Consider the following 22,821-nt stretch of genomic DNA (forward strand, 5'->3'; position numbering starts at 1 on the left):
CTGTGACTTCCTGTTCCTCTTAAAAGTAATTTTATTTCAAAGAGAAGATACTAAGGTGTTGTGATAGAAGGAGTTTTGGAAAAACTGATACAGGCTTTTAATTTTTTTTTAAAAAAGACTTTCCTGTAGAATATTCAACATGATATAGAATATATAAATGTGTGTATGTATGTAGACCATAGAAATACACTTAGATATATGTGTGTTTATACAATGATATGCAAATATAGTATAATTTGCTGCTAATTCAATACAGAATACTATCAAAGGGGAAGAAAATCTATAGCTAGATGATTTAATTTTTTTTGGTTTTTAGTTATAAGATTTTTATTGTGTTGGTTAATGTGAGTATTTAAATTAGCTTCGAGTTAGGAACACATGTTGCCAATGGACAAGAGAGATATTTGAAATAACAATTTTGTTTCAGGATATATATCAAGTGAATTGTCACAGTTAAAGTTAATGGCAACTATTTGCTCTTCCATAATGGACATATTTGACTCTAGTAGTAAGACAGTCCCAGGAATCCCTGTCCATCTGAGTCTTTACGTTACATTTAGGGATGGAACAAATCAGAAATAAAATCCGAACAGTACAATTCAATGAAAATAAAGCATGCAGCACTCCATTTGGAATAGGCTTTTAAAAAGATACCAGGAGAGCTCCACGCTTCTCTCGCGGTTGCTCCTGAAGTTTAATACTGCCCTGGGCTCAAGTGTAGACCACAGAGATCTGCCATTTGGATAAATGGATGTGAGTGGGAAAAGGGCTAACACCCAGCCTTCAGCCTCCTTAGGGCCACGCTTGACTCCTAGGGGACAATCGGACTTACCCTTTGATAAAGTCCCCTGAACTTGACCAGAACCGTTGAAGACCAAGTTAGGACAAAACCACCGATCCGTTGACCAGATCTGCTTCTCAGTCCACACCAAGCTAAGGTTTGTAGTCATGGACACCAGGGCACCAAGAAAAACAACAGATGCTGCCACATTGTAGCAAGGGAACAGAGGGCAACTTCAGGAAATCAAAAGAAACCTATAAATCAAATCCATCCACAAGGAGGACTCATGAATCCAGTGGTACATAGACAAAAATATACCAAAGAACGGTCGGAAAGTCCTTCTGTGCTGTTAGTCTATCATCACAATAGAACATTTGGTTCTGTGACATGAGACTTCTGGATTTTCCAATCGGACAAGATAGGTATTGTCTGTTCATTCCCAAGGTCTTCTTGTGTTCCCTGCCAACACTTCTTCTCCCAGTTCACATAAACTCCATGATTTTCAGTCTCTCTTTCTGCTATTCCATATATCTGTTATTATAACCCGATATTTTTGTGTTCACACAGACTGTGGATTTTTCTATAAAAACAATGCTATTTAAGTGTTACAAAAAGTAACAATGTCTGGGCTGGAGCAATAGCATAGCTGGTAGGGCATTTGCCTTGCATAGGGGGCCCACTCGGGTTTGATCCCCAGCATCCCATATGGTCCCCTGAGCACCGCCAGGAGTAATTTTGAATGCATGAGTCAGGAGTAACCCCGGTGCAACGCAGGGGGTGACCCAAAAAGAAAAAAAAAGTAACAATGTCTATTAAGCATTTGTTGTGGATTCAATACTCTGCTAAAAGAAAAGTTGTAAATGACATTTTGTATTTAATTTCTTATCCTTTGAGGTAGACTATAACATGATTCCATTTGATGGATGTGGACTCAGAGGTTTAGAAAGAAAAACTGTGTTCAGTGCCCCACTTAATTGCCATTAAACCAGAATTTAAACCTGGTGGTCTGATTATAGAGTCCATCCCCTTCACCATAAAGCCCAGTCATCTTCTTAAGTGTTCGCTCGCACTCTGAAAATACAGAGTGAACGTTGTTTCTGATTACGTGATTTCTGGCCGTGTGTCCTGAAAATGCTTAGTTATGTTTACTTACCCAAATAGATAAGTTGCCTCAACTGCCGGTTGAAGAACCAGTCACAGCCTTGGTCCCGACCAGGAGATGGGGGCGTTGGAAGACACCTTCCCACTCGACTGCCACACTTTATCAGGATGTCAGCATCGGGCCATCGGATGGGGTGAGTCAGCAGTAGGAAACTCCCGGGAGCAAAGTTGTCAAACGTTGCTGAGTACTTGGAGTAAAAGAATATACAACGGCATTCATTTCAGAACAAAACTCCCCACTCCCCAAAAGCTATAAAGAATAGAGAAGGAGGAGTTCCTCAACACAACAGTTCAGACTCCAGGCTACGTTCGCTGTAGGAAATACACTTACTTAAATCCACTGAGTAATAAATTTATAAGTAGAATAAATTCATGAGTAGAGATTCAGATTCATAGGATGTTAGGATGGAAAAAAAAAAAGCCAAACCGCTTCTTGTTTAGCAATCAAGCAGACCCAAGAAAGTAATTTGACTGGCCATAGAGCTAGAAAAGACAAAGACAGGTCTAAAATTCTTTTTCCACCCCCCCCCCGAATTTTAATAGACAAAAAATGATATGAGAATTACCCATATTTTGCTTTCTGCCATTTGAACCATATCTGACTGTGCTTAAGACTTAACTCCTGACTCTATTCTCAGAGATAACTCCTGGAAGTGCTTGGGAGGACTATACACGGTTCCAGGGATTGGACCCAGGTCTGCTACCTACAAGGCAAGCATCCTACATGTGGATCCATCGCTCCAGTATCAAATTTTAACAGGAAAGGCTTCCACCGCTGGGACATGTGCTCCATGGCCAGGTTCTGTTCATATTAGGACAATCAACCTTTGAGTGTCCCCCTGGCCCCTGCCATCCCTTTTCTTTGAACTGCTGCATTTTAGAGAAGAGTGACCTTAATGCAGTAGGCAGAAATTCTGTTGCTCATTCCAGGATACAAACTGAGGTCGTCCATCTCCAAAATCACCATTCTACCATTTTCATATTACAAATCTTCCCTAGAATTTTACCACGAGGTCTACCAGGGAAGATTAAAAAAAAAAGATGTACATTCTTTTTGAGAACTCCCGCAAGAAAGCAGAGAGTTTGCTCTGAATTCCTTGCTCCTACCCCAGAACCTCCCGAAATCAACTTTCAGCTCCCTAAGACGTGCATATTACCTATGAAGGCAAGACAGACTGAGTATGATGAGACAGAAATAAAGGTGTTGGGTTGGGAAAATAGGTTTAATGGAACCCGTAGGATAGGTTTTCTCTCACAGAGAGCATCCCACTTTTCCTGTGGATATTCCAGCCTTTGCTTCTCTAACCGGTTTCAAGCTTCCCACCCAATCCAAGTGGACCTTCATTTGCAAATTAAGCTACGACCACAAGGTGGCAGTGTGCAACGTAAAAATGTTCAGTTAAGGTATTTTTCTCTGGCCCCAAGGGGGGGGTCTTATTCCATAATATAAGAATGCAATTCTACAGATTGCTTAGAAAGTGCTTTAACGCTACTAATAAAGTTAAAACTTTAGCATAGCTATTCGATCTTTAAAGAGAGACTCAAAATTCCAAGTTAAAGAAATCATATTAAATTTCTGTTAATTTTTTTTTTTTTTGGCCAAAATACTGCTGTCGAAGATGCCATTTCTGAAAACTACTATTTAAAAGGAGTAACTATAAGAACCTTTGGAATAGAAAAAAATATTACACCTGGAATAGAAAAACATAGAGCACAACCATTAACTAATTCCTGAAGTTACCTGCAGACATCCATTGATACAAGGAATCTCAAACCGCAGCAAGTAAGTCTCTTGATCCAAGAGCAGAGCCATCCAGCCGTAGCGATTAGACAATGTATTGTTCACGTAATTGACAGTGGTGGTCTTATTTCTGCTGTCAGTTATGGTTAAATCATAGGAAACACTGAGAGCATTCATTCTAGAAGGTCAAAGACAAAGACACACAAACACGCAGGGTGTAAATTATTTGATCACTGTGAATCCAATAAACTTCTCTCCAGCAGTTGGAATTCTGTTCTCTATACCTATCCCTTGGACCTTCTTGCTTTATGTGTCATGAAGATTTCAGCACCTTGAAGGGTTAAATAATAAAGGCCCTCCCGTTGTTCATTGATTTGCTCGAGCGGGCCCAGTAACGTCTCCATTGGAGACTTTGTTGTTACTGTCTCTGGCATATCGAATACGTCACGGGTGGCTTGCCAGGCTCTGCCGTGCGGGCGAGATACTCTCGGTAGCTTGCCGGGCTCTCCGAGAGGGGCGGAGGAATCGAACTCGGGTCGGCCATGTTGGCTGCATGCAAGGCAAACGCCCTACTGCTGTGCTATAGCTCCAGCCCTTGAAGGGTTAAAAAAACAGCAATGGGAAGGTGCTGTTGTCTCATTTGTGTATCACAAGGGTCAGGTGTACTAAAGGTAGTAACATCCACATCTCTGGCCACTAATTAATGCCATCCCAATGAGTAGGGATAGTCCAAGACTATATAATGCCATTTTAAAGAAAAATATAAACAGTCCAAGACCAGAGTTTTGCTACATAACAGGTTGATCAGCAGCATAAAACGCATTATATAGCTATTAGCTATCCAATGGGAAACAATATGACACTTAGAAACTAATGTGCCTGAGCTCTCAGAAGCCCCGGCTCCAACTGCCCAAGGGAGTCAGCTATGAAGATCATCCCTCGAACAAAGAAGGTCCCGAGCTTGTGTCCTGTGATCTCAAGCACTGCCTAATAGTCAGTCTTAACTCTAATATCAGTGTGGTTTAGTTTGCTTTTATTTTTAATTTTTATTAGTGAAAAACCATGAGGTACAGTTGTAGACTTACAAATTTTGTGCTTGGGTTTCCGTTGTACAATGATCAAGTACCCATCCCTCCACCAGTGCCCATTTTCCACCACCATGGATCCCAGTATCCCTCCCACCCACCCCCCCGACCCCTCCTCCCCCCATCCCACCCTGCCTCTGTGGCAGGGCATTCCCTTTTGTTCTCTCTCTCCTGTTGGATGTTGTGGTTTGCAAAAGAGGCAATGGGTGACAATCATGTTCGGTCTATAATCTACTTACAGCATGCTTCTCCCATCCTGGGAGGATCCTCCCAACACCCTTTATTTGGTGCTCCCTTCTCTATCTGAGCTGCCTTTACCCCTAGCATGTGCGGTTGGCCTCCAAGCCATGGAGCAAACCTCCTGGTACTTATCTCGGCTATTCTTGGGTTTGCTTTTTTTTTTTTATTTCATTCCACGGATAGTGAGATTCTTATGTTAGAGCTGCTTTCTCCTTCTTGGTGGTATCCTACATAACTCAGGGTCCTGCACACAAGGACACTCCGATCATGTTTGTTATTTGAATGCAGAATGCATAGATGAGTACTTCCCAAAGCAACTGGTATCTCGTTCCTAATTTGTATAAAGCGTTTCCAGAAAACTACATTTTACCAAATGACAAAACCAAGCCAGAGTATTGTCAAGTATTAGGTGAATGTCAGAAGCTAAAACCAGGAATTTATTTCTACAAATGTTTCGACTCAACCCATCCCAAAAGGGGGTCTGAAAGACTTCACTAGAAGAGATTGAACCATAGACTAAAAGGAAGTCAAAGTGAACAGGAAAAAAAATTTTTTAAGTCAATACGCATTAAAACTGTCCTTCCCCTTTGGTTCAGTTTTCATGAGAATCTTTAAGTGTGGCATTTTGCTGCAGGCAGATAATTAAATTCTGAAAGAGGGAAATGAGATGAAGGAGGAGGTGTGGTATGAGCATATCCAAAGTCAAAGCGTCCAGTGGCATCTTACAAAAAGAAAACTGGTTTTAGTGTTAAATGCTTGTGCACTATGGTCAACTGGACATAAATTAAAGAGTTCTATCAGCCATCACAAGGAATATGGGCTTGGACTAATCACTGACCCCCTTTAAGCTTTCAATTCCTTCTCTTAAATGGAACAACAGAATACAACTCATATGAAACTTAATAATCAGGTAAGGGTTCCAAAGCTAGAATTTCAACATCTAGCTACAGCTTAAGGATTTAGGCTTAGGTATCCTTTCTCTTCCACTTATCTTGCTTTGTGTTGGCTAGGCTTTTGTGTTGTTTTGTTTGTTTTGTTTTGTTTTGTTTTGTTTTTATTCACATCCTTGGTATTCAGGACTATTCCAAGGCTCAGTGTCCAGAAGTCATTTTGGTGGTGCTTAAGGGACCAGGAGATGCCAAAGACTGAACTTGGTCCTCCTTAAATAGCTCTTAAGCTATTTCTCTAGCTCATGGCTGATTTTGATGTCGAAAGGCCATTCCAGAATATTTTGTCATTTTCAAATTTACTCAAAACCTTCTATGGCAAAAAAAAAATGCTGTAGAACTGACAAACTAAGATCTGATATTTATTTCTTGTAAGATTAAATGTGATTGCTTCGTGTATTAATAAAATGAAAGGATGAAAATTCTCAGAGTATGGAGAAACGAAACAATGACTCTTGCCCCAAATCACCCTATTCAGCACTAGCTTGGGTGAGGGGATACTTAGAAATATCACAGCAGGGAAAACCATTTCCTCTCTTCTCCTTTGAGATACTGCATTTGTCTGTTTGAGATACTGTTTGAGATACTGTTGTTTGAGATACTTGTTTGTCTTTTGTTTTCACATTCCTAGCAAAATTTAAATTGGGATAAAGAACAATCTTAAATCACTGTTTGAATGGACATCAAGTTTATCTGTTCTAATGTTTAACTTTCTGCAGGAATTAGCCACATAATATTTCACCCTGTTCCCTTTTCTTTACGAGACACTGACATAATCAAATAGATGATCACTGCATTTGGGGGGGCATATTTTGAAAGTATTCTTTTCAGACACATGAAGTTAACGTGTTAGTTACACAAATGAGATTAACATGTTAAATCCATAATATTTAAATTTTATAATTATTTAAAGACCTGTATTTCCTGCTCAACTTTTACTGATTTTATATTGATTGTTAAAAGTATAACAAAAGGTGTAGGATAACACTTTTCTGTCCTTCCTGCATAGGCTCAGGAATAGTTAATAGTTGATAGTCTATTGACAGTTTATTGGACTAAGGAAAAGAAAAAACACCTTAAGGAGGTATTTTGTCTGGGGCAGTCAGGAAGGGCTTTAGAATACCAGGAAGGGCTTTCTTATGTTGATTTGGCTACCTGACTGGGTAGAGTGTCAGCCCAGACTGGAAGGGAGCAGGAGAATAAGAGAGCAGGGCTAAAAGATGGACCACGAAGAGACTAGCAAGGAGAACTTGTGCTTGAGAGAACCTAGGCCCTCCATAACATAAATTTCTTCTATGGGATAAACTTCCTTGTAATAAGCTGCTACTAAGACCAACCGGCCTGGCCCTGGTCTCTTCCTTCGTCTGCCCTTGGCCAACAGCCTTCCCCATCCAGGCCACACACAGGGACTCTAGGGCACCGAATGCGGGCGTGAGATAGAGCCGTCCAGAGAGCCCGTGAACACACAAACTTCAGCGTGTGTAGTTTTTTACAAAAAGGTAATAAAAAAAATTAAGTATTGAATTTTTTCTGTAATGAAGTAATGCGATTATTTTCACATTATCGCGTTATCGAAAATAATTGCATTACTTCATTACCAAAAAAAATGGGCTGGAGCGATAGCACAGTGGGTAGGCATTTGCCTTGCACATGTCCGACCTGGCCAACCCAAGTTCGATTCCTCTGCCCCTCTCAGAGACCCCGACAAGCTACTGAGAGTATCTCGCCTGCACAGCAAAGCCTGCCCATGACATATTTTCGATATACCAAACACAATAACAACAAGTCTCACAATGGAGACGTTACTGGGCCCGCTCGAGCAAAATGATGAACAATGGGAGGACAGTGCTGCATTGTTAAATGTGTTACTTAACATTTGTTTTGAAATGTTGGTCTTATGTTAAATTGTTAATTTCAGACAATATATTTTTCTACTCAATTGTCCTCAAATGTCCTTAATTCTCTTCTTCTGACTAAAACCATAGTCCGAGTCCAACCAAGTCCTTCTGTAGAGTTTTGCCCAGTGAGTACAGTTAGCTAAAAAGATGGGCTTCTGGGATATGAATGTGAAATGAATATGATAAAAAAAAGAAATAAATTAGTACCAAGAAACTCCAAAGTTTCAGAAGACACAGAAGATAGCTTCAGAAGATATACCTTCACTATTACTATGACTATCATCTCATTGGTCATCAAATTACTCGAGCGGACGTCAGTAACGTCTCTATACCTCCTAGCCCTGAGATTTTAGCAGCCTCTTCTTAATCGTCTTTTCCCAAGGATTGGAGGCTCTTTCAGGGTCATGGGAATGAGACCTATTGTGATTACGTATTTGGCATATCAAATATGCCACAGGAAACTTGCCAGGCATTCAAAGGTACACCTTATAAAAGTAAAATTCTTGACAATTCAGAGAATGATTCTGAGTGTTTCAAGCTCTGAAAGTATATCTTCACAGCTTTCACAGAGACACATGTACTCTGAATAATAAGCCCTCCATCCAAGAGAAGTTAGGTGATAGGTCATAACTTTTATTTAATAACACAGTAATAAATAACTATTTCTCATTGTAGGCATTCAATAAATATTTGATGAATGAATAAATCAGAGTTAAAGGAACCCAAGCATCTCACCGACAGGGCAATGTACTCAGAAAACCATATGGCTGTCAAGATAGCCTATAATTCCAAAGAGACAAATGGTTGATCTTGAGTACCCAAAACTCAATAGTCATATCCATATCAATAAGATATTTACCAAGAAGACTTAATAAATATTCTCAATTAGAGCCAAAGCAATAGTACAGCAGGTAAGCTTGCACTGACTTACACAAAGCTAACTCAGGCCCCATCCCAACAACAAAAAAGAAATAGTTAGTGGCCAGAACACTGTTCATGGACACCATCTATAATAATACTAGCCCCTTGTTTAGGAAAATTCTAAGCTTTCCTTTTATAAACTTAAGTTTATTCTAGTTAATTCTTCTCACTTAAACTGCTTCTACAAACAGCTTTTTAAGTTAAGGCTAAAATAATTATAGCAGAGCCAGAGAGATAGTACAGTGGGTGGGATGGTAACCTTGCACCTGGCTTGATCCCTAGCACCCCATATGGTCTCCTGAGTCCACCAGGAGTTATCCGTCAGCACAGAACCAGTAGTGAGGCTTGGGAGCTGGACTGATGTTACTGTGGGTATGGTATTTGCCTTCATGCAGCCGACCAATTTCTATCCCCGGCATCCCATGTCCCCTGGGCTAGCCAGGCATCATCCCTGATCACAGATCCTGAGCAAATGCAGATGCACTCCCAAAAAAAAAAAAGAGGAGTAATCCCTGAACATTGTCAGGCCCTAAAATGGAAAAGATAATAATGAACAAAAAATCATATTAATAGTACATTTACAAATCTATTTTTTTATTTATGTTGAATTCCTTTGAACTGATAGTATTGAACCGATAGTAACCGATAATCTGTTCTATGCCCTTATCTAAAGATACTTTCAATTCCACCTTGAAAAATTTTTAAATGCTTCTTCAGTATGGGCTGGAGTGATAGCACAGCGGGTAGGGCGTTTGTCTTGCAAGCGGACAACATGGCCGACCCGAGTTCGATTCCTCCGCCCCTCTCAGAGAGCCCGGCAAGCTACCGAGAGTATCTAGCCCACATGGCAAAGCCTGGCAAGCTCCCCGTGACATATTCGATATGCCAAACACAGTAACAATTGTCACAATGGAGACATTACTGGGCCTGCTAGAGCAAATTGATGAACAACGAGACGACAGTAACAGTAACAGTGACCTTAGTATGTTCAAATACAATCAATCAGGTAAATATTTTCAGAAGTGTGTGTGTGTGTCTTTGAGTGTGTGTGTGTGTGCGTGTGTCTGATTTTTTCAATTATTAATGACAGCAATGTGACCTCAATAATTCCCCTGGTTATACCAACTAGACTCAGTAGTTCTTCAATGTATATCAGTCACATTTATCAATAAATATTTAGGTATTTTTTTCTAGTTCATTTTCTGTAGAATATGATTTTAAGTATCAAAGGATGTTGATATGTTTTAGAGATCTTTTCCCATTTCTAAAGGTCCTTATAAACATGGGCCTCTTTTAACTATTTTAAAGCCTCTGACTTCTGACATTCAGTTCTATTTGTCTTTGGGACTTTTGCGCTCGTCTTTCGTTGTCTCCTAACTCTAATTCATATCTAGTCTCTAGAGGTGAACCGGATCAATCAACCACCCGCCTTGTGATCCTGAACTCATGACTCCTCCTCCTTCTTCATGTATCACCCTGACCCCGTCAAACCAACACATGCATTTCAACCAGCCTATGTGGGATGCAACATACAGGCACTCACGCACAGTGCTAGCTTACTCTAGTATAGTTCAGGTAGAGAAGAAGACTATCAAACCTCTCTGCTTTATCACAGCTGGTAGCAGAGAGGGTCAAGTAGTACCTTTTGAAAATCAAATCTGTCACTGTCACTGTCCTCCCGTTGTTCATCAATTCGCTCGTGCAGACCCAGTAATATTGTGAGACTTGTTACTGCGTTCGGCATATCGAATACAACATGGGGAGCTTGCCAGGCTTTGCCGTGCAGACGAGATACTCTTGGTAGCTTGCCGAGCTCTCTGAGAGGGGAGGGGGAATCGAACTCGGGTCAGCCGTGTTGGTCGCATGCAAGGCAAATGCCCTGCCCGCTGTGCTATGGTTCAAAATCAAATCAAAATGTAAAAAAACCCCATCTCCCAATAGGCATGGTGCCTTGCGTTGACCATCTCAGGGGGTCAAAAATTCAAAGACAAACCAGCTCGCACCCTTCTAGGCAAATGCCAGCAGTGGCAGTGGTGGGGCTCTGAAAAGCACCAGAAGAACAACAGGGACTGAAGAACACCATGAAGAGAATTTACCAGCCATAATTACTACAATTTTCACTTGCCCTAAATAGCCACCAATTTCCCCATGCCCTAAATAGCCACCAATCTCCCTCTCTTTACTGTTAATGAAGCAAAAGAGCACAAAAGTATTTCTAATTTGGAGGAGCCAAGGGAGTCTGCATGGGCCATTAGCAGCAGAGAGCTTCATTACTAGGGGATGGAGTCTCTCCCTGAACTTCTCATGGCTTTATGTGCAGGAAATCAGGAGGCAAAAACCGTCCCTTTTAAAGATTAACCCTTGTCTCTGCCTTGGCAACAGCTCTCTCTGCAATCCAAAAGACAAAAGGACGACCCGTCTGTTCTTGTCCTTTCCAGTTCAGTAGGGCGTCTTTATTTCGGTTCTGATTGATTTGACTCGTTTCTTAAAATTCCAAGCCTGTTTTGAATGAAGGGATATTTTCCTAGAGAAATATAGCACTGTCACTTGGTCAAACTTCCCAGCCTAAGTGCCAATTTACGATGCGAGTTGCATAAACAGTTATGTAATTTAGTGCCCATAGACTGTGCGGAACTGTTGAATGTATACTGCCCACAAAGGATTTGTTAGGCAATCAACGATACCAATGAGAACAAATATTAACTCCCTAGTTTGTGTTTACCATTAGCTTACTTTTCCTGAGGGTCCATATCTCTGTGTATTAAGACAAACACTGCATTGAGCTCTAAATGCTCTCGATTCAGAACAATCGTGAAATAAACCCTTTATAATTACACATCTCCTAAGTCAGACACATAATAACCATCCCCAAATGGTGCTGTAAGCACCCCCTGGATATTACTGCTTGCTGCTGGCATGCTCATCTTCCACTGCACTGAGAGGGCACAATTGAAATTTCGAGCACAGAAAACAAACTTGTGCCTTGCTTCACTGAAGCATCCTTTAAAAATAAACTGCACTAGGGGCCAGAGAGAAAGTGCAGTGGGCAGAGCATTGGCCTTGCATGCAAAAGATACTGATTTAATCCACAACATCCCAAAGGGCCGCCCCCAAGATCCACCAGAAGTGATTCCTGAGAGCAGAGCCAGGAGTAAGCCCTGATGTGCGTTGCCTGTTGGGTGTGACCCCAAAACCAAATAAATAAATAAATACACTGAATTCATAGTTAGTCCTCATCAGAGTACTATGGTACAACTGGCTGGCCTTCCATCATGCAGTGATGTTTTATTTTAGAAAGTTTGTTGTACACATATTCTTATTGATTCAGAAGCACGTACATATTTTTTCTTCTGAGTAAGAAGTCGAAAACAAGGAATGGAGCCTAGAATGTGAATTTACCAACCCTCAAATTTACACACAAAGCAGAGCTGGGAAGCAGAGGGAAGCCACAAAATTCAATTATTCCCATATCTCTGGGGTCCAACCCCAGTATCACCTGCCCAGCATGTTTCAATGTGTGTTGAGTTGATCAAACAATAAGAATTTGCTATAGAGGAGGCCAAAAGTCAATCCAGCACTTCTTTAAAGATACTATCTAAGTTTTTGAAACAAGTCAGAGAAAGATAAACGGTGTGATTTCACACATATGCAAAATACAGAGAAAACAAATAGAGCTAGATAAAACGAAAAATAAACTTTCATATTGTCAAACCAATTGACCAAAAAGAAAGGGAGTAGAGGACCGTGGTAACTAGGTTAAAGGAGACAATTGTGTAGTAAAGGAGAGAAATGAACATGTCAGTGGCAAAATGAATGTACTAAACATATATGTTGATTTTTAGTGATTCACATTTGATATTTATAAAATGCTATAATGCAACATTATTTCAATTTAAAAATAAACAACCAAAAAAAAAAACAAGTTATCTTGTTTTAATCCATGAAGACTACTGTTCTGCTTCAGATAATTCTTTTTTTTTTTTTTTAGAAACTTTGGTACATCTATACATCTACACAATGAAGTACTATGTCACTGTCACTGTCACGGTCCTCCCGTTGTTCATCAATTTGCTTGAGCGGGCCCAGTAACATTGTGAGATTTGATACTATGTTTGGCATATCGAATACACCACAGGGAGCTTGCCAGGCTTTGCCGTGCGGATGAGATACTCTCAGTAGCTTGCTGGGTTCTCCAAGAGGGGCGGAGGAATCGAACTCGGGTCAGCCATGTCGGCCGCATGCAAGGCAAACGCCCTACCCATTGTGCTATCACTCCAGCCCAGGAGTACTATGTAGCTGTTAGAAAAGATGAAGTCATGAAATTTATATACAAGTGGTACTACATGGAAAGTATCATGCTAAGAGAAATGAGTCAGAAAGAGAGGGACAGACATAGAAAGACTGCATTCATCTGAGGAACATAAAGTAACAAAATAGGTGACTAACACCCAAGAATACCAGAGTACCAGGTTTGAAGATAATCCTTCTGACATAACTGCATCTCTTCTCATCTGTTGAATTGCCTTAGAATATGAGGATGCCCCGCTTGGAACCATGCAACTTGAAGGTACACAGCCACCTTCAGGGGTATTGAACAGAAATCTTCTGTATTGGTTAGGGAGCTAGATGAAGAATCTTGACATCTCTTCTGTGTCTACATGCCTGGAGCAGCTGACTAACACGGAATCAGGAGTTCATGGTCAGACTCTCTCCCAAATGACACCACAACCCGTAACCAGAAAGAGAACATGGGACAGCGTTTGCACCTGGGAATTATGCAAAGGCCGCTTACCCAAGAGAGAAAGTTGTTGAACATTTACCAGCACCCCACCGGATCCCTTCATTATACATGAAACTGAATAACCATGTATTATGGTTGATATTCCTCAGCTCGCTGAGACCACTCTCCACACGCATGAAGGTACCGGCAGAGGAACAAAGGCATGCGGGTCCCGGGGCTGAGATCTCCAAGCCTGCTCGGATCGGGGCTGAGCATCCTCCACCCAGATCCTCCAAATTCTAGTAGGCAGGGGTCACACCCACCAACTGGCCCCTGGTACTGTGTAATCCCATCAACGGCCAAGACTCAGAGACTATAAAACCCAGCTCCTGGAAGTGACATCTTATTATCTCATTCTTACTTTGGACAACCTGGCAGGTTACCGAATGTAACTTGTCCACACGGCAGAGTCTGGCAAACTCCCCGTGGCGTACCCAATATGCCAAATACCAGTAACAATGATGGGTCTCATTCTCCTAACCCTGAAAGAGCCTTGAATATGGCACTTTCTAAAATCTCAGGGCTAGGATGAAGGAGACGTTACTGGGGCCTGCTTGAGGCAATCGGTGAACAACAGGATGGTCGTGATCATTCCTCAGCTCGGAGTTGATTATGACTTTAAGATTTTTTTTTGCACTTGCTCCTGTAATCTCTGCTGTCAAGAAAGGGCAATGCTTCTTGGAAATGTTCTGTTTCACATGGTTGTTGCCTTCTTGTTTGCTTTTGGGGTCTAAGAGGATACCATTAGTGATGCCATGCCTATTTATCCCTAGGAAGGAGAGGCAGGCAATTATGAAAGGAAAAGCTAGGCCAAAATTTCCATTTGAACTCTTTTTTACTTTTGCTCTCATGGAGGCAGGGGGTACCTCAGACTTCGAACACTGACACATTAAGAGCAGTTACGTAGGTAAAAACTGAACGCAAGCACTACAGGAGAGGATATTAAGCAAGATCTAAGAATCAAGGTGATCATCAAGAACATTAACCTCTTCTTTTCCAGCAGTAGAACGACACTGTATGTATTGGGACACAAGGCACAATTAATCCAAGACTATGTCCTGAAGGACTCCACAGTCTATGATACCTAGAAGCTTGCTAGATTAAAAACAATGTCATAGGCATGTGCAGATGTCATTTCTGCTGTGTGCTTTTGCACCCTGGCATATATTCCCAGAAAAGAAAATTCCCTTCCATATGACCCAGTGGGCTAGAGCGATAGCACAGCGGTAGGGCGTTTGCCTTGCATGCAGCCAACATGGCCGACCCGAGTTCGATTCCTCCGCCCCTCTTGGAGAGCCCGGCAAGCTACCGAGAGTATCTCGCCCGCATGGCAGAGCCTGGCAAGCTCCCCATGATGTATTCGATATGCCAAACACAGTAACAACAAAGTCTCCAATGGAGACATTACTGGGCCCCCTCGAGCAAATCGATGAATAATGGGAGGACAGTGACAGTGATGACCCAATATTGCCGGTCATATGAAAGTTAAATTTCTAGTTTTTTGAAGACTACCCATATTGTTTCCCAAAAAGGCCGAATCAGTCAGCATTCTCACCAACAATAAATGAAAGTCCCTTTTTCCCTGCATCCACACCAGCACTTGTTGCTCTTGTTCTTTTTGATATGTGCCAGCCTCTTTGGTGTAAAGTGGTATCTCATTGTTGTTTTGATTTGCATCTTCCTGATGATTAGTGGTGTAGAGCATTTTTTCATGTGCCTTTTGTATTTCTTCTTTGAGGAAGTTTCTGTTCATCTCTTTTTCCCATTTCTTGATGGGGCAGGATTTTTTTGTTCTCATAAAGTTCTACCAATGCCTTCTACATCTTGGATATGACCCCTTATCTGATGGGTATTGGGTAAATAATATTTCCCATTCCATGGACTGTCTCAGTATTTTGGTCACCTTTTTTTTTCTTAAGCTTCAGACACTCCTTCGCTTAATGTAGTCCCATTTGTTTAAGGACCAAACATGATGGCCTCTCAGTATTTGTTTTGCAAACCATAAGGCCCAGTAGAAGAGAGAGAAAGAGAGAAAGAGAGACATAGACAGAGACAGAGATAGAAAGAGATAGAGAAAGAGAGAAAGAAAGAGGGGAAGAAAAGTGCCAGCCATAGACTCATAGAATGCGAGTGGCAGGATGGATACGGGAATATTGGTATTGGGAAATATACACTGGTGGAGGGATGGCTGTTGGAACCTTGTTATGACTGAAACCTGAACACAAAAGCTTTGTAACTGTATTCATGGTGACTTAAAAAAAAAAAAGAATTACTTTAAAAAAAAAGTCATGTGGCCATTTGAAATTCTTTCCTAGTTTTTCAAGAATTAGTTCCCTTTGCCAGGCATGTTTTCCTCAGGAACATAAAATCCAATTGCAAGTTACTCAGTGAATAGTATATTTATTTATGCCAGCTTCTAAATCACAAGTGTGAAATAGATTTTGAAGCCAATATTTATTCAGTGCTTACTACACACGTTCTATCATGATTCTCTGAGATAACTACCATTATGCCTATTTCAGTAGTGTGAAAACTGAAGCCAAAAGAAGGTGAAATAACTTTTCAAAGGTTTATACCTGGAAATTGAGGGAGTAGGGCATGACTTGTGCCCATAAATGATTCCAATTTATATACCTATACATAATTCTTTTTAAAATATCATCAAATAAACAATGCGTCCTGAATTTATTTTATTTAAATCTACAGTAACTAATAAGAACCATTTGGGTCACTCTGCATCTTGTAAATTTTTAATCCCTTCCACACCCCATCCAGTCAATAATTGGAGGACAGATCAGGGTTTGATTTATTGGTCTCTGAACAGTCCTATGATAACTGAGGAAGAAATGGTGTACTCTAGGCTGAAAATGAATAATCTGCTGATGGTAATTGTGAGTGCTTAATTCTAATTCTTCCTATCACAATTCTATCTGTCTGTATCACTAAGAAAATCATTTTATACCTAGGTAAAATGCTAATTCAGTAGGGGTGGGGTGGTGCTGTGGAAAAGAAAGTGGCTATTAACATAGATCATCTAATCAATTGATAGTCCCAGGAAAGCAAAAGCCCTGAAGACATCATGGAAGGACATCTGTAAGTATTAGCTTCCTAGGAATTTTAGAAATAAAGATTGGAGCTGGCATTTTAATACCCAGGTCTTCCGAAGAAGCACCGAATGTTATCGACTTCTCATAAACATGTCCTCAGACAGAAATAGACAATAAGAACATGAGAGAAAGATTGTGCCGACCTGTATTTTTTTTAAAAAATTACATCTATTTGCTTATGTGAATTTTAGTGAGTGACTGTGCATTTAGGCACTCTCGTATAAAGAAAACCCTATTATTTTCCTACTTACTACCTACACTTCGAGATGGGCAATTTATAAAAGCTGTAGGAGCTTTGAGTATTATTTAGAGCAAATCCAGTCTGCACTCAGCAGGGACACCAGAACCTGTACAGGAAGTTCAGGGAAGCTTACTAGGGAAAATGACCTGCATGCTGAGTTCATGGAAGCCGAACCTTATGAACTGAAAAGCACAAAGAGGTTGTGCGGCTGTGAGACTTTACATGCAAGGGAGGGAGAGCAGAGCCCTGAGAGACAGTGCAGGGACCACAAATAAGGAGCAGTTGATGAAAAGAAACCATTCAAAGGCTACTCTTTCTTCAGGTGGTACTGAGGAGCCACTAAAACGTTTCAAGCAAGGGACCGATTGAACAAGACCAAGTCTGCAGTTAAAAAAGTTCAAGGATGGAAGCACAGTAAACAAAAATGGCTGTTCTAGTTATTCGGGTGAAAGGAATTGATCACTTGAGAGAGGGAGTGTAGAAGGAGAGAGAGAGAAAAACCCAATATTTGCTAGAAGATAAGATGGACTAGACTGGGAAGTAAAGTAAGATGAGTCAATGATGACTCCAAGTTTCCACTTTAGGTCATTGTCACGGTCCTCCCGTTGTTCATCGATTTGCTCGAGCAGGCCCAGTAACGTCTCCATTGGAGACTTTGTTGTTTCTGTGTCTGGCATATCGAATACGTCATGGGGAGCTTGCCAGGCTCTGCCGTGCGGGCGAGATACTCTCGGTAGCTTGCCAGGCTCTCTGAGAGGACCGGAGGAATCGAACTCGGGTCGGCTATGTTGGCTGCATGCAAGGCAAACGCCCTACCGTTGTGCTATCGCTCATTTCTTGACTCTGAATATCCTTTACTCTGAACGCACATTTATATGGATAAAAAATATACATTCAGGGGGCCTGGAGTGATAGCACAGTGGGTAAGGCACTTGCCTTGCGCACAGCCAATCCAGGTTTGATCCTCACCAGCCCACATGGTTCCCAAGCCCACCCAGAGTGATCCCTGAGTGTAGAGCCAGGAATAAGACCTGAGCACAACTGGATGTGTCCTATATATATGAAATGAAAGGCATTCATAAAGTTTCCCTATCTAAAAATATCTAAGCAAATTGATCAAGCTTACAAATCATAAAGAACATTCATGTAGCTGCCTTCTAAACATCTGAGCTCTTCAAACACATTAATTAAAATGTGTTGGGTCCAGAAACATTCTCACCAACCCCTCCTCTGCATGAATTATATATGCTTTGATGCTTAAAACTCTCTTCTACTTTAGCCTTTATGTATGTATATATCAATTCAGTTCTGAAAAATGAGTTTGTAAATGTTAAAAGCATTGCTTATCAGTAGAATTATAATGCAAGCACCAGATATAACCTTGTATTATTTTTGGTAGCCACATTTTAAAAACATGTGAACTTCATTTCCGTAATTATTTAACCAAGTAAATTCAAAATACTCTCATTTATCAATGAAGACAGATTACTGATACTTTACAGGGTTTTTACAGAGAAAATATTATCAATATTGAGTATAATTTACATTTACAGTGCACAGTAATTTGAACTAGCTACATCTCAGCGGTCAGGGCTGGAGTGATAGCACAGCGGGTAGGGCATTTGCCTTGCACGCGGCCAACCAGGGCCGGCCCAGTTTCGATTCTTCTGCCCCTCTCGGAGAGCTTGGCAAGCCACCGAGAGTATCTCTCCCCCACGGCAAAGCCTGGCAAACTCCCTGTGGCGTATCCGATATGCCAAAAACAGTAACAAGTCTCACAATGTAGACATTACTGGTGCCCGCACAAGAAAATTGATGAGCAACAAGAGGGCAGTGCCATAGTGCTACATCTCAGCGCTCAGTAATTTTATGTGATCAAGTTACCATGTTGAACAGTAAAGTCCTCTAGGGCAATTAGATACATAGAATTGGAGTTTAGTGTATCACTATATCACTGTATCAGTGTCATCCCGTTGTTCATCAATTTACTCGAGTGGTCGCCAGTAATGTCTCCATTCATCCCAGCCTCTCCTTACTCGTCTTTCCCAATGAATTGCCATATTGGAGGCTCTTTCGGGGTCAGGGGAATGAAACCTGTTATTGTTACTGTTTTTGGCATATCGAATATGCCATGGGTAGCTTGCCAGGCTCTGCTGTGCAGTTGTTTAGTGTGGCAGTATAAATTTTAGGTCGGGTGAATGAAATCACCAGTTTTATATTATGTGAAGTGGTGAAACAGAACAAATCACCTGGGAAGATATATGTTTTGAGAGTAAAGGAAAGATCTTGACAGAACCTCAGGGAACACTAAGGCAAAAAAAAAGAAAAAAACCCTTATAAAAGGACTCAAGAAGGAGCACAAAAATCTAGCAGAATATTATCGAGAATCCATGTGATTATTTCTCTACAGAATGAGGCATTTCTATAAATTGGGGATTGATCATTCTAAGAACCATATGAGACAGGTCAGCATTATGAGCTCACGATAGGAGAGTGGTTGCTGATATCTGTTTGAGAAATGAGGCTGACATTGACAGAACATCACCAATCTTATTAGAATGGATGAGGCTAATGGAAGGAATTCGCTCGAAACAGTCGTGGATGGAACAATCGCCAGAGTACCTATGATTCTTCAAGTCAGAACATTCGATAGGAATAGGAGTGAGTGCCCATGCAAAACAAGAGTGCTGTTGCCTTAGTATCCTGTTGAGGATGGAGGTATTTACTTCAACTGAGTAGATAAGTTATTACCAACAACTGTAGCACTGTAGCACTGTCCTTCTGTTGTTCATCGATTCGCTGAGCGAGCACCAGTAACATCTCCATTGTGAGACTTGTTACTGTATTTGGCACATTGAATATGCCATAAGGAGCTTGCCAGGCTCTGCCCTGAGGGCGAGATCCTCTTGGTAGCTCTCCGAGAGGGACAAAGGAATTGAACCCAGATGGGTCAAGTGCAAGGCAAATGCACTACCTGCTGTGCTATCGCTCCAGCCCACCAACAGCAAATATGTATATTACCAAATATATATAACCAACAACAAATATGTATATTTCCCTAGCAGTCCAGCTGCAAGCATTAAGTCAGAGAAAGCTATAAAACAAGAAGTGCACCTGACTCCGGTAAGGGGGAGGAACTTAACAATGTTAAAGAGATGGGTCAAAAGGAGAGAGAGAACAGAGGGGAATGCCCTGCCACAGAAGCAGGGTGGGATGGAGGGGATGGGGGGTGGGAGGGATACTGGGATCCGTGGTGGTGGAGAATGGGCACTGGTGAAGGGATGGGTGTTTGATCATTGCATAATTGAAACCCAAGCACAAAATGTGTAAGTCTACAACTGGACCTCATGGTGTCTCACTAATAAAAATTTAAAAAAATAATAAAAAGGAAAGAGATGGGTCTTTCACGGGAGAAATCACGGTCCAAGCAATGTGTTGCAAAGAAGAGATAGTTTATGTTTATGCTGTATGTAGAACCCCACACCCTGCCCTCTGGGGGCCTCATGATGCCAAGGGAGGTGGGGAGGGAAGAGTCGAAAGTGAAGACAGCAGGGTGCTTGTGCCATATCAGATCTCCATCAACATGCAACCCCAAAAGATCATGACTGTGAGAGCTTTGTAAATCAACTCTTAGGGTGCTCGCTTCAGGGCAAATAGCACAACAAATTAATCCTTTCTCCATGAAATGCAGCAAACTTTGTATCTACGCTGAATTCAAATTGCTCATTAGCTCTGACATGTTCCTAATGAGGTTATAATGCTCTGGGACAAAGATCAAGTCACTGAGCACGAATAGCTAGGAATAGAATCATAGAAAGATAAAGTCAGAAGGACCTTAGAGAAATACTTTCCAAACTTTAATGGAAATCACCTGGGACGGAGCCTCGCCTTCCCCATGTCCACCAAAGTCCCAGGTGATCGGTATGTATTCTGAGTAGCAAGGCCTTTAGAGAGAATCCAGTACAATCCTTTACCCTAGAGTTGAAGACACTAGGATATGGGCTAAGAGACTTAGGATACGGAGTGGAATACTAAGACTTCCCTTACTTGGCATGTACTTATAGACCTGTGGGTCAACCTCAATGTTTAAATAGAAGCAAAGGAAGTTGGCTAGCCGAGCATATTGGTTTCCTCAGAACTAAGGGACGTTTATTGAAAATCAGGACAAATCTAGAAAAATCAGAATTTTTTCACCCTACAAATATGTTTGTTTTTTAATCTACGTTTAGTGTATTATACCAAGATTATTACCATGACTGGCAAGATAGTACAGTGGATATGGCAGCTGCCTTGCAAGGGGTCAACCCAAATTCTATCCTGGCACCACAAATGGTTCCTGGTGTGATCTTTGAGGACACAGGAGTGATCTTTGATGACAGAGAACCAGAAGTAAGCCTAGAGCACTGCTGGGTATAACCAAAATTATAAATAATTACACACACACACAACATTTTTACTTTTTCTATCCCTGAGTGCCAAGATCATGTACTGCTACCGAGGTAGGCCCTCCTGTTGATCGTCGATTTGCTCGAGCGGGCCCAGTAACATCTCCATTGGAGACTTTGTTGTTACTGTGTCTGGCATATCGAATACTCTCAGTAGCTTGCCGGGCTCTCCGAGGTAGATACCTTGATAATGTCCTATTCCAAAGATTCCCCAAGACCAGACAATCACCCAATATTACATTTTTCAGAGCTCTATAACAATATCACCAAGTGTTTCTCCCACAGATAAAAAGTACTAGGAGGTCTTAAATTAAGGTATAAATAAAGGAGAATCAACAATGTAGAGAAATAGCTACCATATGAGCATAAAATGTTCTTTATAGCATACAAATATGTTTTTCATTTGATAAAATGCATAGAAGATAAAGACTCCATTGTATCAAACCCAAAATACTTCTTTAAAATACCTTTGGTAAAGTCACTAAAACAATAATAAAAATAAGAATGCATCCCTGAGAATAAAAAAGGAAGTTATGTTCCATACAATAAAAATATTAGAAATGGAAATATATTTCTCCATGTTGCTATTATACTCACTAAATTTAAGCCCATTGATATTAGATATAATAATAAACACCTTGGGAAACTAAAGTGGAAAATTTCTAGACTATTCGAAGCTAGCAGCGTATCTACTGCTAAGGTTTCTAAAACAGAGTATCAAGACACTGATTCCATAAGGTAAAGGTAAAGGTAAAGGCCCTCCCGTTGATCGTCGATTTGCTCGAGCGGGCCCAGTAACGTCTCCATTGGAGACTTTGTTGTTACTGTGTCTGGCATATCGAATACTCTCGGTAGCTTGCCGGGCTCTCATACTCATTCCAAATGCAAACTTAGTGCAATCCGAAACCCACTGACTCACTCTCTAGTCTACCTGTTTAAATAAGATGCCCAAGTGACCGGGCTGTATCACTTGACTTCATTTTCATGCAGTGAGAACACTTGAAACAAAGGAAGAAAAGAAGTGGAGCTCAAATATATACAATGCATTTGCAATAGGTAAAAGACTGAACTCCAGACACTCAGCAATCATTACCTGGAAATTAAAGAGGGCAGAAGCAATCCTATTATGCATTATAAACAGCCCAGCTGCTGACTTAATGGTAGTCTGAGTAGCATAACCAAGGAGTCCTTGCTCCAATATTAATAGGAAACGTATTGTACGGATCCAATAGTTCATGAAATTAACAAGGAAAATGAACTGGAGTGAAGCAACTTTGCAAGTAATAGAAAGGCATCAGCAATTGCTTCCCTGAAGCACATTGAACACTTAAAAAGAGCTTGGGGAGAGTACATGTATATAAATGAGTATGGACATTATTGGAATTTTTTAATAATACTTTTAATTTAAATACATTTCAAACACTCTGTTGGCTAAAAGTATTTTCCGGAGAAAGCAATTAGCTTAAGATGTCAA

General features: G+C 40.9%; 1 protein-coding gene across 1 annotated transcript in view; it reads right to left on the minus strand.

Moving 5' to 3' along the window:
* The window catches only part of PKHD1 (PKHD1 ciliary IPT domain containing fibrocystin/polyductin), a 579,380-nt gene that overhangs the window by 263,184 nt on the left and 293,375 nt on the right, over positions 1-22,821 (minus strand). Inside the window, exons 48-49 of the mRNA XM_056130637.1 lie at positions 3,684-3,861; positions 1,935-2,130 (exon numbers count right to left, since the gene is read on the minus strand). Coding sequence (XP_055986612.1) covers positions 1,935-2,130; positions 3,684-3,861 — 374 coding nt within the window. The remainder of the gene's footprint in view (positions 1-1,934; positions 2,131-3,683; positions 3,862-22,821) is intronic.

This window comes from Sorex fumeus, unplaced genomic scaffold, assembly GCF_029834395.1.
Source record: "Sorex fumeus unplaced genomic scaffold, SorFum_2.1 ptg000080l, whole genome shotgun sequence".
Classification (NCBI taxonomy): Eukaryota; Metazoa; Chordata; class Mammalia; order Eulipotyphla; family Soricidae; genus Sorex; species Sorex fumeus.